Consider the following 15055-nt stretch of genomic DNA (forward strand, 5'->3'; position numbering starts at 1 on the left):
TTATAATAAATATCCCCCAAAAATATATAAAAAAACATTTTTTTCCCTCAGCTTAGGCCGATACGTATTCTTCTACATATTTTTGGTAAAAAAAATCGCAATAAGCGATTATTGATTGGTTTGCGCAAAAGTTATAGCGTTTACAAAATAGGGATAGTTTTATAGCATTTTTATTAATAATTTTTTATTTTATTTTTTTTACTAGTAATGGCGGCGATCTGCGATTTTTATTGTGACTGCGACATTGTGGGGGACCCATCGGACATTTTTGACACATTTTTGGGACCATTGTCATTTATACAGTAATCACTGCTATATAAATGCAGTGATTCCTGTGTAAATGACACTGGCAGTGAAAGGGTTAACCAGTGGGTGGCAGTGTAGGGGTTAAGTGTTCCTAGGGGTGTGTTACTAACTGTGGGGGGGTTGGGCTTTCATTTAGTGTACACTGATCTCTGCTCCAATCACATGAAGCAGAGATCAGCGTCACTAGTTGCTAGGCAGAATGGAAAAATGTTGTTTACACAGCATTTCCTCCATTCGGCCGCTCCGTGAGACGATCGCAGGGATGCCCGCGGCGATCGAGTCCGCGGGTCCCGCGACCGGACTCACGGGGGTCCCGACCAGCGCGGGAGCGCGCCGGCGGCGGCGCGCTCCCGATGGCAGGGCGGCATCGAATATTGGACGTACCTGTACGCCAATATGCCTGCCCGTGCCATTCTGTCGACGTACATCATCGTGCGCTGGTCGGGAAGTGGTTAATTCACTCCCTGGTTATCTCACCTTGACTACTGCAACTCCCTCCTCATTGGATTACCTTTCCCCTTTGGTCCATAATGAATGCCGCTGCAAGACTCATCCACCTTACCAAACATTCAGTGTCCTCCACCCCTCTTTGCCAATCCCTCCACTGGCTTACACTCCACCAACAAATAAAATTCAAAGTACTAACAATAATTTACAAAGCCATCCATAACTCTGCCCCTAGTTACATCACTAACCTAGTCCCAAAATACCAACCAAGCCGCTCTCTTCGGTCCTCCCAGGAGCTCCTGCTCTCTAGCTCCCTTGTCATCTCCTCCCATGCTCACCTCCAGGATTTTTCCAGAGCTTCTCCCATCCTTTGGAACTCCCTACCCCAATCTGTCCGACTGTCCCCTAATCTAGCCATCTTTAGACGATCCCTGAAAACCATTCTCTTCAAAGAAGACTACCCTGCTTCTAACTAGCACTGTTTTACTTCCTCCATCAGCTCATCCCCCACAGCTATTACCTTTTGTATCAATTGACCCTTCCTTTTTAGATTGCAAGCTCTAATGAGCAGGGCCCTCTGATTCCTTTTGTACCAAATTGTAATGTAACTGTAATATCTGCCTTTATTTTGATAAGCACTGCACAAGCTGTTGGTTCTATATAAAACCTCTATAATAATAATAAAAAAATAATAAAAAAATTTCTGTCACTATTTCAGTTACTTTGTTGGAATGTGTGGAGATGGAGCAAATGATTGTGGGGTAAGCATGCTGTATATTTATGAATATTGTGAATACATCTATACACCCACTTAAAACTGTGCCAGTATCTGACAATATAAATGCAAATCTAGTTGTATACCTATATATATAAGAACTATACTTAAATCTTATTTTTATACTTCCTAACACTAAACCTGTTCTATGGACTGCAACTGACCACCTACAAATATTATATGAAGAATGATATTTTCATGTTATGATTGCACATACTCTGTAGCAGTCCATAGAACAGGTTTAGTAGTTGGACGTATATTGATAGATAGATATTGCTAAGCTCTTGAAACCCTGAAAATGACATGCCTAGAAGTCACCAAGATTGTGGATTATATCCTATTTATATAAAATTATGTTTTACTTGTGATGGTATGATGCTAGATGTGCTGGATTGCATTTACTAAAGGAGTAATATTTGTTGACTTTGCAAAGTGAATATTTGCTTTGTAATAATAAATAAGGTAATTCTGTGTTTGCTTTTAAATAAACAATTGTGTCAGTAAAACAAACGAAAAATAAAAACAACAGGCTTTCTCTTTGCACATGATTAGATGATAAAATAAAATGCAGATTTAACTTATTTCCTAAGACAAGTGAACAATTATTTTGGAAAGTGAATGTTCACTATAGTAAGTGAACAGTCTCTTTTCCTTTAGTAAATGAACCCCAAAGAGTTCTTGGCTTATTCACCAGTACATTTCTGGAAAGCCCATTATGTATGTGCCAAGTGTATCTATAAAATGTACAATATATTCTATAACAGCTCACCAAATCTGATATTAGAGTTGAAGGTGAGAGTTCACTGCAGTCATTGATGCACAGAGAAGGAGGAAAGGGTGTGTCTGGTACGTCCTTAACCTCCCTGGCGGTATGATTAGTTCTGATTTTAGATGCTGAAAGCGGTACAATTATTTTGCATGGAAATTTGGCGTTTTATATTGTAGGCCTGCAATTCTAAGGAATAACTCTCTTAAATCTGTCCAAATCATAGTCTAGCAGACATATCGGGTATGATAAAATTTATAATAAAATAAATAATGATTATAAATAATAATAAAAATTATTCAATAATGTAATCAAATCCTAAAACACTGAAACTTGCTCATTTGCAGAATTGTCGCTGTCATTAGTTTTAGTGTTTGATGAATTTCCCCACAAATCGCTATAGCTCAATTCTGCAAATGATTATAATTTATTATCGCTGTTTTCTAGTTGGTCTAAAATCACTTTTGACATAAAGGGACAGTTTTTGGTTGCTATGGACAATCTCCAAATTCCAGGCAGAAAAAAACGGTATTTATATTATAAAAGTGCATGCAGGGCACTGGACAGACCACTAGGGACAAAGGGGATGTGCATTTTTTTATACAGTACTGTAATCTGTAAGATTACAGTGTACTGTATACAGTATGTACTGTGTTTTTACTTTTTTGAATTTGGCGCCGATCTCCGCTCCCGTGCGTTGTAACGTCGCAGCGAACAGAGCTCGGCGGCACTCGGGCACTGTGTGAATTGAGCGGAGGACGGCTCGCTCACACAGCGCGGAGGACATCACTGGATCCAGGGGACAAGGTAAGTAACTTCTCCCTGTATCCTCCCTGGATCCAGCGGTGTGATCCCGAGTCTGGCTCAGGGTTTACCGCTCGTGGTACTGAAATCTCAGCCGGAGCCAAACGCGGGATCACCGCTAGGGAGGTTAATAGATAAGGCACCTCAGTCCGGTAATTAAATACAATGTGAAGCAAACAGGGAAGGGCTTATCACTGTGCCACAAATAAATCGACAAGTACTTTTATAAAGAAAACTTTTATTCATACAAAATATACAAAATGTAATTTAAAAAGGGAGCTGTCAGTACAAAGTAGTCACATATCAATAATGATGCAAATTTTGATGACCAGCTTATAAGATGGTAAGTAGCAGGCCAACTTCTTCCCTTTGTGAAACTAGTAGGGAAGAAGTTGGCCTGCTACTTACCATCTTATCAGCTGGTCAATTTATTTGTGGCACAGTGATAATCCCTTCCCTGTTTGCTTCAAATTGATGTACAGAGAAGTTGTCATTTGATTGTCCCCATCTTCCCTGTCCTCCATTTTCAGAACTTGTATTATTACACTTGCACAATGCGTCACATTCCATAAATGGGTGATGGAATTCTTTCATTCAACTGCTCCAACATTTCTCTCTAGCAGGGGCTGCAGTTAAGTCTCACAGTGCTGGAAGACAGCTGCTCAGGATAGAATCTGGCAGATATGAGGAGGGTACAACTGGTAGCAGCAGTCTGCGAGTAATGGGATACATACATTTATACATAACCAATGTGTATGGTACTGTATCTCCCCCCAAAAATATGTACTAAACTTCAGCTTTAAGCAAAGTGAGAAGTTGTGACTAGTTGTGACATAAAGTTTTATCAGAATTGTGAAGCAAAAAAAAAGGTAATAGAACCATTACAACCATTTGTGTAGTATTCCAGTCTATCTTCTATTTTCACTAATGTAATAATTTACCTTTTATCCATTCTCTACAGGCACTTAAAATAGCTCATGCTGGAATTTCGTTGTCAGAATTAGAAGCATCTGTTGCTTCACCTTTCACTTCCAAAATTCCAAATATTCAATGTGTACCAATGCTCATCAAGTACGATTTTTGCTTTTTTACAATTTGCATAGGTTTGACTATAAAAAACGGAATTAATATTTCAATGTCAATTATAACTGGCTTTGCACATAAAAGGGAAAATGTCCTAAAGCAGTAGAGAGAGATTGATTTACAGAGTGCATGCTGACTTAAGCTGTGTTCACTTTAAATGTCCAATTACTTGCAGGAGAAATTGAAAAAAACTGGATTTTTGCTATAATTTGATTGAAGTGTACCTCTAAACTTCATAAGTTTAGAGAGCATTTGAGATGATTTACTAAAAAAGTTTTACATGTTCTCATAATCAGTTGCGTGAAAGTTCACTTCAATTATCCAATCCTGTGAAAAGCAAATTCCTGTTCACTTAACCACTTCAGCCCCGGAAGGATTTATCCCCTTTATGCCCAGGCCATTTTTTGCGATACGACACTGCGTTATTTTAACTGACAAAGTTGTGCGCCACTGTACACAAATAAAATCAATGTTTTTTTCCCAGAAATAGAGCTTTCTTTTGATGGTATTTGATCACGTCTGAGGTTTTTATTTTTTGTGCTATAAAAAAAAAGACTGACAATTTTGAAAAAAAAAAAATAAATTTACTTTCTGCTACAATACATATACAATAAAATAATTGAAAATAAAAATCAAATTTCTTCATCAATTTAAGCCAATATGTATTCTGCTACATATTTTTGGTAAAAAAAATCGCAATAAGTATATATTGCTTGGTTTGCGCAAAAGTTATAGTGTCTATAAACTATGGGATATATTTAGGGACTTTTTTATTTTTTTATATTTTTTAATAGTAATGGCAGAGATTAGCGATTTTTAGCGGGACTTCGACATTGTGATGGACAAATCTGACACTAAGTGACACTTTTTGGAGACCAGTGACACCAATACAGTGATCTGTGCTAAAAAAAAAAGAAATGTCACTATATAAATGACACTAGCAGGGAAGGGGTTTACACCAGGGGAAATCAAAGGGATAAGGGGATGCTTGCTAACTGTGTGGGGGGTGGTCTGACTGGGCAAACACAGAGATCCATGTTCCTGTTTAGTAGGAACACAAGATCTCCATGTTCTCCCCTGACAGAACATGGATCTGCCTTGTTTACATAGGTAGATCACTGTTCTGCCTCTCTGGGGGGCAATCGCAGGTGGCCAGCTGACATGGCATCCACCAAACCTGATGATTGGCTCTCCTTCTATCCAATCGGTGCACCTCACAGAGGCTACTGCATGGAGTGACATACAGGTACATTGCTTCGCACAGGCTGCCAGGCTGCATTGCCACAGTAAATGGGTATAAAGTAAAAAGGCTGTCCAGAAAAGGTTAAATACATAATCATCGGCAGATGAAATATGTAAATGAGAATTCGCTTTTCACATAACTGGATAACTGAAGTAAATATTTAGCCAATTTATTGTGTGAAGACTTCATCTTCTTTAGTAAATCAGCCTCATTCTCATAGAAAAAATTAATAGACTTGCTATTCCTTTAGTAAATAAAACCTGTACTGGGAAATTCAAAACAGTTCTACTAATTCAGATAAGCATTTGCACCAGTGTGGGTAACATTAGCAAAATATGTGGCAAATTCAATTAGCTCTTACTACTGCCACTTTAAGAACCTGTCGCTTTGGCAGCTACAAATTCATTAAGAACTACTGATAGCTCTCAGATTAGCAAACTGTCGGGAATTAAGACCAACTGTGAGCTGGCATACAGAGGTATGCCAGTACACAGATTGTGCAGTTCCATGTGCTAGGAAGCTGTACGTGGAAGATTCTCTGAATGAAAGCTAAATGTATACAGGGCAATGCCCATATTTGGGAAATGACTAGTCACTGTGTGGGTAAAGCTTGATGGGAGCTGAGAGACTATAGCTCTGGCAAAAAGTTTTGAGAATGACACAAATATTAATTTTCACAAATTCTATGCCTCAGTTTGTATGATGGCAATACGCATATACTCCAGGATATTATGAAGAGTGATCAGATGAATTGTAATTAATTAAGTTCCTCTTTGCCATAATAAATTAACTTAATCCCTAAAACAACATTTCTACTGCACTTCAGCTTTGCCACAAAAGGACCAACTGATATCATGTCAGTGATTCTCTTGTTAACACAGGTGTCAGTGTTGACAAGGACAAGGCTGGAAATCCCTCTGTAATGCTGATTGAATTAGAATGACAGACTGGAAGCTTTAATTGGAGGGTGGTGCTTGAAATCATTGCTCTTCCTCTGTTAACCCTGGTTACCTGCAAGGTAATCATCATTGCTTTGCACAAAAAGGGATTAACAGGTAAGGATAATGCTGCTGCTTAGATTGCACCTAAATCAATCAGATCACAAAGAACTTCAAAGAAAGAGGTTCAGTTGTTGTGAAGAAGGCTTCAGTGTGCCCAAGAAAGTCCAGAAAGTGTTAGGACCATCTCCTACAGTTGATTCAGCTGCAGGATTGGGGCACCAAAAGTGCAGAGCTTGCTCAGGAATGGCAGCAGGCAGGTGTGAGTGCATCTGCACTCACAGTGAGGCAGCGACTTTTGGAGGATGGCCTTGTGTCAAGAATGGCAGCAAAGAAACCACTCTCCAGGAAAAACATCAGGGACAGAATGATATTCCACAAAAGGTACAGGGATTGGACTGCTGAGGACTGGGGTAAAGGCATTTTCTCTGATGCATTTTCTGATGAGGCATTTCCCTTTCCAATTGTTTGACGCATCAGGAAAAAACCTTGTCCGGAGAAGAAAAGGTGAGCACTACCATCAGTCCTGTGTCATGCCAACAGTTAAGCATCTTAAGATCATTCATGTGTTGGGCTGCTTCTCAGCCAAGGGAGTGGGTTCACTCCTAATTTTGCCTAAGAATACAGTCATGAATAAAGAATGGTACAAAAACATCCTCCTAGAGCAACTTTTCCCAACCATCCAAGAACAGTTTGGTGACAAACAATGACTTTTCCAGTATGATGGAGCACCTTGCCAGAAGGCAAAATACTAACTAAGAGGCTTGGGGAAAGAAACATTGACATTTTGGGTCCCCAGACCTTTATCCCATTGAGAACCAGTGGTCAATCCTCAAGAGGTAGGTAAACAAAAACCCCCACAAATTCTTACAAACTCCAAGCATTGATTATGCAAGAATGGGCTGCCATCAGTCAGGATGTGACCCAGAAGTTGACTGACAGCATGCTAGGGTGAATTGCAGAGATCTTGAAAAAGAAGGGTCAACACTGCAAATATTGACTCTTTGCATAAGCTTCATGTAATTGTCAATAAAAGTCTTTGACACTTATGAAGGGCTTGTAATTATACTTCATAATAACATCTGACAAAAAGATCTAAAAACACTGAAGCAGCAGACTTTGGGAAAATTTATATTTGTGTCATTCTCAAAACTTTTGGCCAGGGCTGTAGTTTTTCCAATGAAGTCCACTTTACCTTTAATTGACAGCTCACAACTAGGGATGAGCCCAAATTCACCGGGTGTTCGCCAAATAGCAAACAATTTGGGGTGTTTGCGGCAGAATCGAAAGCCGCAGAACACCCTTTAAAGTATATGGGAGAAATCAAAAGTGCTCATTTTAAAGGCTTATTTGCAAGGCATTGTCATAAAAAGTGTTTGGGGACCTGGGTCCTGCCCCAGGGGACATGGTATGAATATTAAGGGGAACCGTGAACCAAAATTTAAAAGAAAATGGTGTGGGGGACCCCCAAATTCCGCACCAGGCCCTTAAGGTCTGGTATGGATATTAAGGGGAACCCCGTGTCAAAATTTAGAAAAAAATGGCATGGGGGTCCTCCTCAAAATCCATATCAGACCCTTCAGGTCTGGTATGCATTTTAAGGGGAACCCTGTGCCAAAAAAAAATGGTGTGAGGTCCCCCCAAAAAGCCATGCCAGACCCTTATCCGAGCACGCAACCTGGCAGGCCACAGGAAAAGGGGGGGATGATAGAGCGCCTCCCCTCCTGAACCATACCAGGCCACATGCCCTCAACATGGGGAGGGTGCTTTGGGGTAGCCTCATCCCCACAACCCTTGCCTGGTGGTTGTGGGGGTCTGGGGGTGGTGGGTTTATCGGAATCTGGAAGCCCCCTTTAACAAGGGGACCCCAGATACCGGCCACCCCCCTGTCTGTAATGGTAACGGGGTACAAATGTACCCCTACCATTTCACAAAAAAAGTGTGAAAATGGTAAAAAAACACAAGAGGCGGCTTGGGACAAGTCCTTTATTAATAAATAAAAGTGTCCCACAGAGTCCATTCATCTTCTTCTCTCGCTCTGATGGACCAAAAAAACAAAAGCCAATCGCCGCCACCGATCTTCCTCCATGGGAGGCACCCGCCGTAATGACCTGCCTCTCAGGTGACAGTTCTTTTATAACTGAGGGCAGGGCCACGCGGTGACATTGCCGGGTGACCCTGCCCCCTCGGATACACGGAGACATCCCTATGGCTTCCCCGTAGCATCAGAGGGGGCGGAGTCACTCAGTTACATAACCAGGTGGCCCTGCCCCCCTCTTACACAATGGGTAATGGATTGGTAATATCTGGTAATATCTGGTAATGGATTGTGGGGGAACCTCATGCCTTTTTTTCAATGACTTTTATGTGTATTTCCGGGACCGACAATTCATTATAGCCGCGAGAAGTCTTAAATGACTTTTTTTCCTTTAGAAATGTCATTTTGCTCTCGGACTGTTCTAAAGACGAGAAACGTGCCACTTTACAGGCATACTATAAACACCTTACAGATATGAAATTTAAAGGAATATTTCACTTTTATTGTTTCACTTTAAGCATTATTAAAATCACTGCTCCCGAAAAAATTGTTGTTTTTAAAACTTTTTTTTGCATTGATACATGTCCCCTGGGGCACTTTTGATTTTTCATGTTCGTATCCCATAGACTTTAACGGTGTTCGCGTGTTCGAACAAATTTTTTGCCTGCTCGCATGTCCAAAGCTGCTATTGGACTGAATAATGGATATGGACCTGTCCATTGCTGCACAGTTTCAATCAAAAGTAAAATGAGCCAGACAGGGAACTAGACTCTCAGTTCCCCATCAGGCTCCCCCCCCCCCATACAAAGGTCCTGAGCCAAGAACCTGTCAGTGTGATGCGTTTGATGGCCAGGGAGGGAGGGAGTGAGTGTGCTGAGGAAGGAGTGTCTAGTGTGAACTCTCCTTCCACAGTGCGTATTCAGACAGATTAATGTACCTGTGACAGGTACATTAATCAAGCTCAAGTACCATTACCTTTGATGCTGTGCCCTGTCAGAATTCGAAAGGGTGTTTACAACACCCTTCATGAATTCCCTTGGTAGTGTTTTAAAGAAACAAGGAGGTTGATTTATTAAAAGTGGCTGTTCACTTTGCAATATGACTGTTCACTGAGTTTAGTGAATATAGTATAGCTGTGAGTACTGCAATCAGCCAATCATCTGCAATTAACCATGATTTCATATGATTGGGAGTTTTAAGTGAACACAGACTTACCTGCTTTTCAAACATTTTTATTGAGAATATTACAGTACAAGGTATTAGTCAAGAACATTTGTAAGAAAATAAGGTGAACAGGTTCATATAACAAGGCTTCTCAATAACTAAACACATGACATATGTAATCTTTTCATCTAGTTATTCAGTACAGTCGGTATCCTAAGGGATACGTCTCTGGCTTTGGTAGTCATGAATTGCAAATGGAGAAGAGTTAAAACTAAAACCGTGTAATACAATCTTAAAACATGGGGAGGGGGGGACAAGGTATCCTGTGGGTTGATAGGATGATTATCTGTGGGGTAGTTGGGGGGGGGGGGGGGTGTATGTTTACCAGGGCCACGATCCGGCTATGTGGCTTGGCTTTTCCTGGGGTGAGGATCAATAATCCGACCCATACCAGGTGTCCCCATTGTAGGTTTGTCATTGAACTATATGTCGGTGAGCTTTGCTGTCTTAGGTTCATATGTACAGGGGTACCAATAGGTCACAGGTAGCGTGAAGTTTGAGAACAAGAGATATATCAGGTGGGTGGGGGAGAAGAAAAAAAAAAGGTGGAGAGTGAGGTTTGGAGGTTAGGGGGAAGATGGCGGAAAGGAGGCATCTCCAGAGGGGGTCAGTGGCTCAGCGAACCAGGTGTGGTATATGGAGTGGTGTAGTGGGTGGTATGCACCATCAGGGTAATAGATGTGAGCAATCAAATCCCGGTGGTAGGTGGTGTTCAATCCATGGGAGCCACAGTGATTCAAATTTGGATAGTTTATCCAGTAAGATTGCCTCTCTTTTGGCATGGATAATTGCCTGTTACTCTTGTTTGACTGACACTGTGCATAGTGTGGTTAATTTCCAAGCTTTCGCTATGGTTTGTTTTGCAGCCTTTGTTACAAGGAGTAGGAGTTTGAATTGACAGTATGCTATGGCTTGTGGTTTGCTATTCAGGAGCGCTACCATTGAGTCTGGTGGCAAGGTGGTATTGAACATGGTAGAGAGAATCTTGAACACTTCCGACCAAAAGGCTATGGGACAGTCTCACCAAATGTGTAAATGTGTACCTGGGGCTCTACAGCCTTGGAAGGAGTGGGGGGGGGGGGTATTTGGGGAGGAATTTTGATATTCTGGCGGGGACCAGGTAACATCTGGTTAGTACCTTGTAATTGGTTTCAAGGGCTGCTATGTTTGGTGTGGCCAATTTGGTAGTCTGCCAGATTTAGGCCCAATCCAGTGTGTCGTATGAGGATACGTTCTTGGCACATAAATGTTGTGTGTAAGTAAATACTATAATCAACCTTCTGTATGTAAAATTTATTTTTAGTACTACAGGCATACCCCACTTTTCAGTACGCAATGGGGTTAATTTACTAAAGCTAGAAAGTGTCAAATCAGGCTCACTTCTACATAGAAACCAATTAGCCTCCATGTTTTATTACGAAAGCTTAATTGAACAATCTGGGCTTAGAAGCTCAATGGTTTCTATACAGAAGGGAGCCTCATTTTGCACTTTCCGGCTTTAGTAAATAAACCCCACTGCGTACTTAAAAGTGGGGTATGCCTGTATAATCTTTTGATTTTTGTGGGTCTTTTATATCATATTGATGCATGTTCCATTTTTAAAATGTCTTACTAACAAATAAAAAATATAGATATAAAATAAATATTCATATATCTAAGATAACTCCAGAGCCAGATTGTCAATTGCTATCAGTAGAACCAAATGAAATAAATGGTCCATGCTGTGATTTATTAATAACACCTCTACTTTTATTTTGAGAAAATATTGTACATCTCCTAAAATATGTACAACACTGTGTACAACAATGTAATAAGACAATGTTCTTTTCTTACACAGGGAAGGAAGGAATACTTTGGTTACAACGTTCTCTATCTTTAAGTTCATGACCATGTTCATCCTTGTTGGTCTAACTTGCATAGCATATCTATTCTGGGTATGGTTGCCTTAATTGAAACTTTTCCTTGCTGTTACTGTGAAGATGTTTTGAAGTGATTGCTTGCTGGATTATTATTTTTTTGGTTAGATAGTTAGAACATGGTTAGAGATGCCACAAAGTAAGTGGCAATGCCTTAACCGTATACATATTGTAAAGGCCCCTGGGACCTCTTGCATCCTTTTACAATTGATTTTTAGATTCTCTAATTACTTTGTAAATGTTTGTATAAAATTGTCCCACTGTTTTAAGTGCTATTACTATATGCTCCAGATAGGCTAAATTGCAAAAAAAGTACTTCGCTGATTATTCTTACCTTACTAAAGAGAAGGAGTTGGCCTTTTCTTACCATTGGCACCAGCTCTGGATTTCTCTTATGGAGATATTAAGAGTACTTGATATTTTGATAAAATAATCCTAAAACTGACTCCCACCTGGCAGCAATGGCCCATTGCAATGTAAATAACTTTTAAAATATTTTCTGGAGCTATCTATGTCCTGAGATGTTAATGAGGTGGCTCCATAGAAGCTTATCATATTTTTCTGCACAGGTGCTGTGAGTGCCAGAGTAGATTTTAGCCAAAGGATGTAATCATTGTGTTCACATATGCTTTTAATGCATTTGCATATTTCTACTTTTGAATAGATAAAATCCCTTTCTGATTTTTTTTTTTTTTTTTGCTGTCTGTGTCACACTGGAGATATTTAATCTTTTTTTGCCTACTGTCCTGTAGACTAAATAGGAAGTAGGTGAGAATTTCTCCAAAGAGAGGAGAAGGCTTGTCGTAGGTAGGTCTCACTAGAATAACTGTAGCCCTTGGAAAATTTACCTTTACCTCCTAATGAAAAAAACAACTGTAACATTTTGCCATAATTTTATATCCCAGTGGCAGTGGTGCTCTGGACCTATCCCCAGTGGGGACACAGACAGCAAATAATACCTGACCAATGTGACCATGGTTCTAGTCCATTTAAAACAAAAAATAAGTAACTTTGGATATACTATAAATTGCACACTCACTGCTGGAAACACAGCTCTGTATAAATATTAAAGTTATCAAATTATTTGTTTTGCTTTCAACAAGTTATTTTGTCTTAGAAACAAACCCTTCTGGGAAATTATCAATACCTACTACAAGATTTGGCTATCAATATTACAGTGGCTTTAACTTGTAAGTATCTGTTATTTTAGTATTTTATTGCTGACTTCTCCAACAAGAGACCATATGACACAACATTCTTCTTTATTTAGTAAGTTTGAATGGTCCAGCACCAAAACTCGTTCCATACAGACCTCCAGGACAGCTTCTTTCTCCTCCACTATTATTGTCCATTGCTATGCACTTTATCTTCAGTGTGATTGTACAGACAACTGCGTTCTTCCTACTTCTGCAACAGCCATGGTACAATGAAACAGATGTTTTCAGGTAAATGATTACCACATGGTTTGTAGATCTAACCATTGTTTAGCCACAATTTTAAAAATGACATTTAATAAGGATAGTAAAAGACATTTTTTTTTTTTAAACTAATGTTGAAATTATTATACTCCCTCACATGGAGCTTTATAAAAATCCATCAGTAGGCTAAAGCAAGGATCGGCAAACCATGCCACATGCACATAGGTGAGCGCACCAAGTCTTTTTCACTGAAACCTGGGCATAGTTGATAAACAGCCCACAACCTTTCAACCCCCTTAATGCGAGGATGTTAGTGTGTGAAAAAAGTCCACACACACAACCACACCCATCCCTCTTACTATGCAGCAGGTATTTGTAGTCCCTGCATTTTCTGGAAGTGCAGAGTTTTGGTAGATCTGAGGTTTGAAGTTGAAGAATTTGGGGTTGATCTGAGGTCTAAATGTACATTCATTTGGACCAAAGAGAGGTATGAAGGTGCAAGTATTGATGTTGATCTGAGGTCTAAAGGAACAGGAATAAGGGCTAATTTGAGATCTGAAAAAGCATTAAATGGGTATATATGAGGTTTTAATATGCTTGCTTTGGGGCTATTTGAGGTCTGAAAGTAATTATTTGGGGTTTTTAAGAGATTTGAAGGTACAAGCTTTAGGGCTGATCTGAGGTCTGAAGGTATATGAATTGCGGCAAGTGCACAGTAATAGTAACAACAAACATGTTTTGTGTTTGCACCAGTTAATATAATAATAATTAATGAGTTTACATTGCTATTAGCAGTAGAACTATGAGTGCAAAAAATAAAAAAATAAAACAATATGACTATGGTGTGCTATTGTTCATTGGCATGCTAATGTTTATAAAATGGACACCTTGGGGTTGATTTACTAAAGGCAAATAGACTGTGCACTTTGCAAAGGGCAGTTGTACTCTGCACCTACAATGGCTCCAAAACTCAGTAAAATGAGGTAAAGTGTACCCAATCACATGCAAGGGAAATGAAAAAAAAATGCATTTTTGCTTGCACATGATTGGATGATGGAAGTCAGCATAGCTTCTGCTTATTTACCAAACTGTGAAACAACTGCTCTTACAGTGTGCAACTGCACTTTGCAAAGTGCAGAGTGTATTTGCCTTTAGTAAATCAACCCCCCTAATGTTGAAAGAAGTAGCTGACTCCTAAACTAATGACTAAAAAACAAAAACAGTGTAACACAACTTAAAAATACTCATATATTTTAGTGCATAGCCACCTCAACTATTACAAGAAAAATTGCCCCAATACAGCTAAGAATCCATTATCCAAATATGCCTTCCAACACCGATGTGCAATTGTGAAAAATTCCAAATCTTCCATTATCCAAATATGCCTTCCAACACCGATGTGCAATTGTGAACAATTCCAAATCTTCTATGAATGCGTAATGCCACTCCACCACATGATATTACAATCTGCTCACCTCCATTTTTGAGCTCTCATCATAAATGAGGTCAAATAGCGTTACATCCAGAGGGTCATACTTCTTCATTAGGGCTTCTTCAGTCTTACTGAAGAAGATCGCCCCCCCCCCTGATGTAACGTGTATAGGTGCAGAGCCTAAGGCCAGTGATGTCATCATGTTTCTATGCTGGGATCTCTCCTATTATCTCATGTGTCGGGAAACTTCTTCAAAGTGACTCATGCTGATAACAAAGGAACAAAGCACCAGAGAGAAACGACACTAAGCCCACGTACACATGGTCGGAGATTTTGCCAACCAAATCCGTCGGATTTTGCCCGTCGGATTTAGTCCGACGGATTGTGTCCGACGGATTGTGTCCGAAACTGTTGCATACACACGGTCGGGCCAAGTTGGCGAAAAATCTGATCTTTCAGAACGTGATGACGTAATTTCGTTACGATGGGACTACATTCAGGCTAGTAGCCAATAGGTTTGATGTAGGAATTTGATCTGAGCATGCGTGGCACTTGGTCCGATGAAAATGCTCTACACATGATCGGATTAGGTCCGTCCAGCCCAG

At 40.0% G+C, this 15055-nt stretch overlaps 1 protein-coding gene and 1 non-coding gene across 5 annotated transcripts in view; one reads left to right on the forward strand and one right to left on the reverse strand.

Annotated features, from left to right (window-relative positions):
• Window positions 1-15055, forward strand: part of LOC143988162 (putative cation-transporting ATPase 13A4) — a 162071-nt gene that overhangs the window by 123636 nt on the left and 23380 nt on the right. For all 4 annotated transcript variants that reach the window (XM_077487495.1, XM_077487493.1, XM_077487494.1 and 1 more), the window contains 5 exons: window positions 1472-1514; window positions 4060-4169; window positions 11522-11618; window positions 12718-12790; window positions 12871-13045. In XM_077487495.1, coding sequence (XP_077343621.1) covers window positions 1472-1514; window positions 4060-4169; window positions 11522-11618; window positions 12718-12790; window positions 12871-13045 — 498 coding nt within the window. The remainder of the gene's footprint in view (window positions 1-1471; window positions 1515-4059; window positions 4170-11521; window positions 11619-12717; window positions 12791-12870; window positions 13046-15055) is intronic.
• Window positions 11715-11840, reverse strand: LOC143990731 (U6atac minor spliceosomal RNA). Its single transcript, XR_013277444.1, has one exon. It is a non-coding gene; the product is annotated as a U6atac minor spliceosomal RNA (small nuclear RNA).

The sequence above is a fragment of the Lithobates pipiens genome, unplaced genomic scaffold (genome assembly GCF_037356315.1).
Source record: "Lithobates pipiens isolate NorthernLeopardFrog02 unplaced genomic scaffold, aLitPip1_a1.2 Scaffold_18, whole genome shotgun sequence".
Lineage (NCBI taxonomy): Eukaryota > Metazoa > Chordata > Amphibia > Anura > Ranidae > Lithobates > Lithobates pipiens.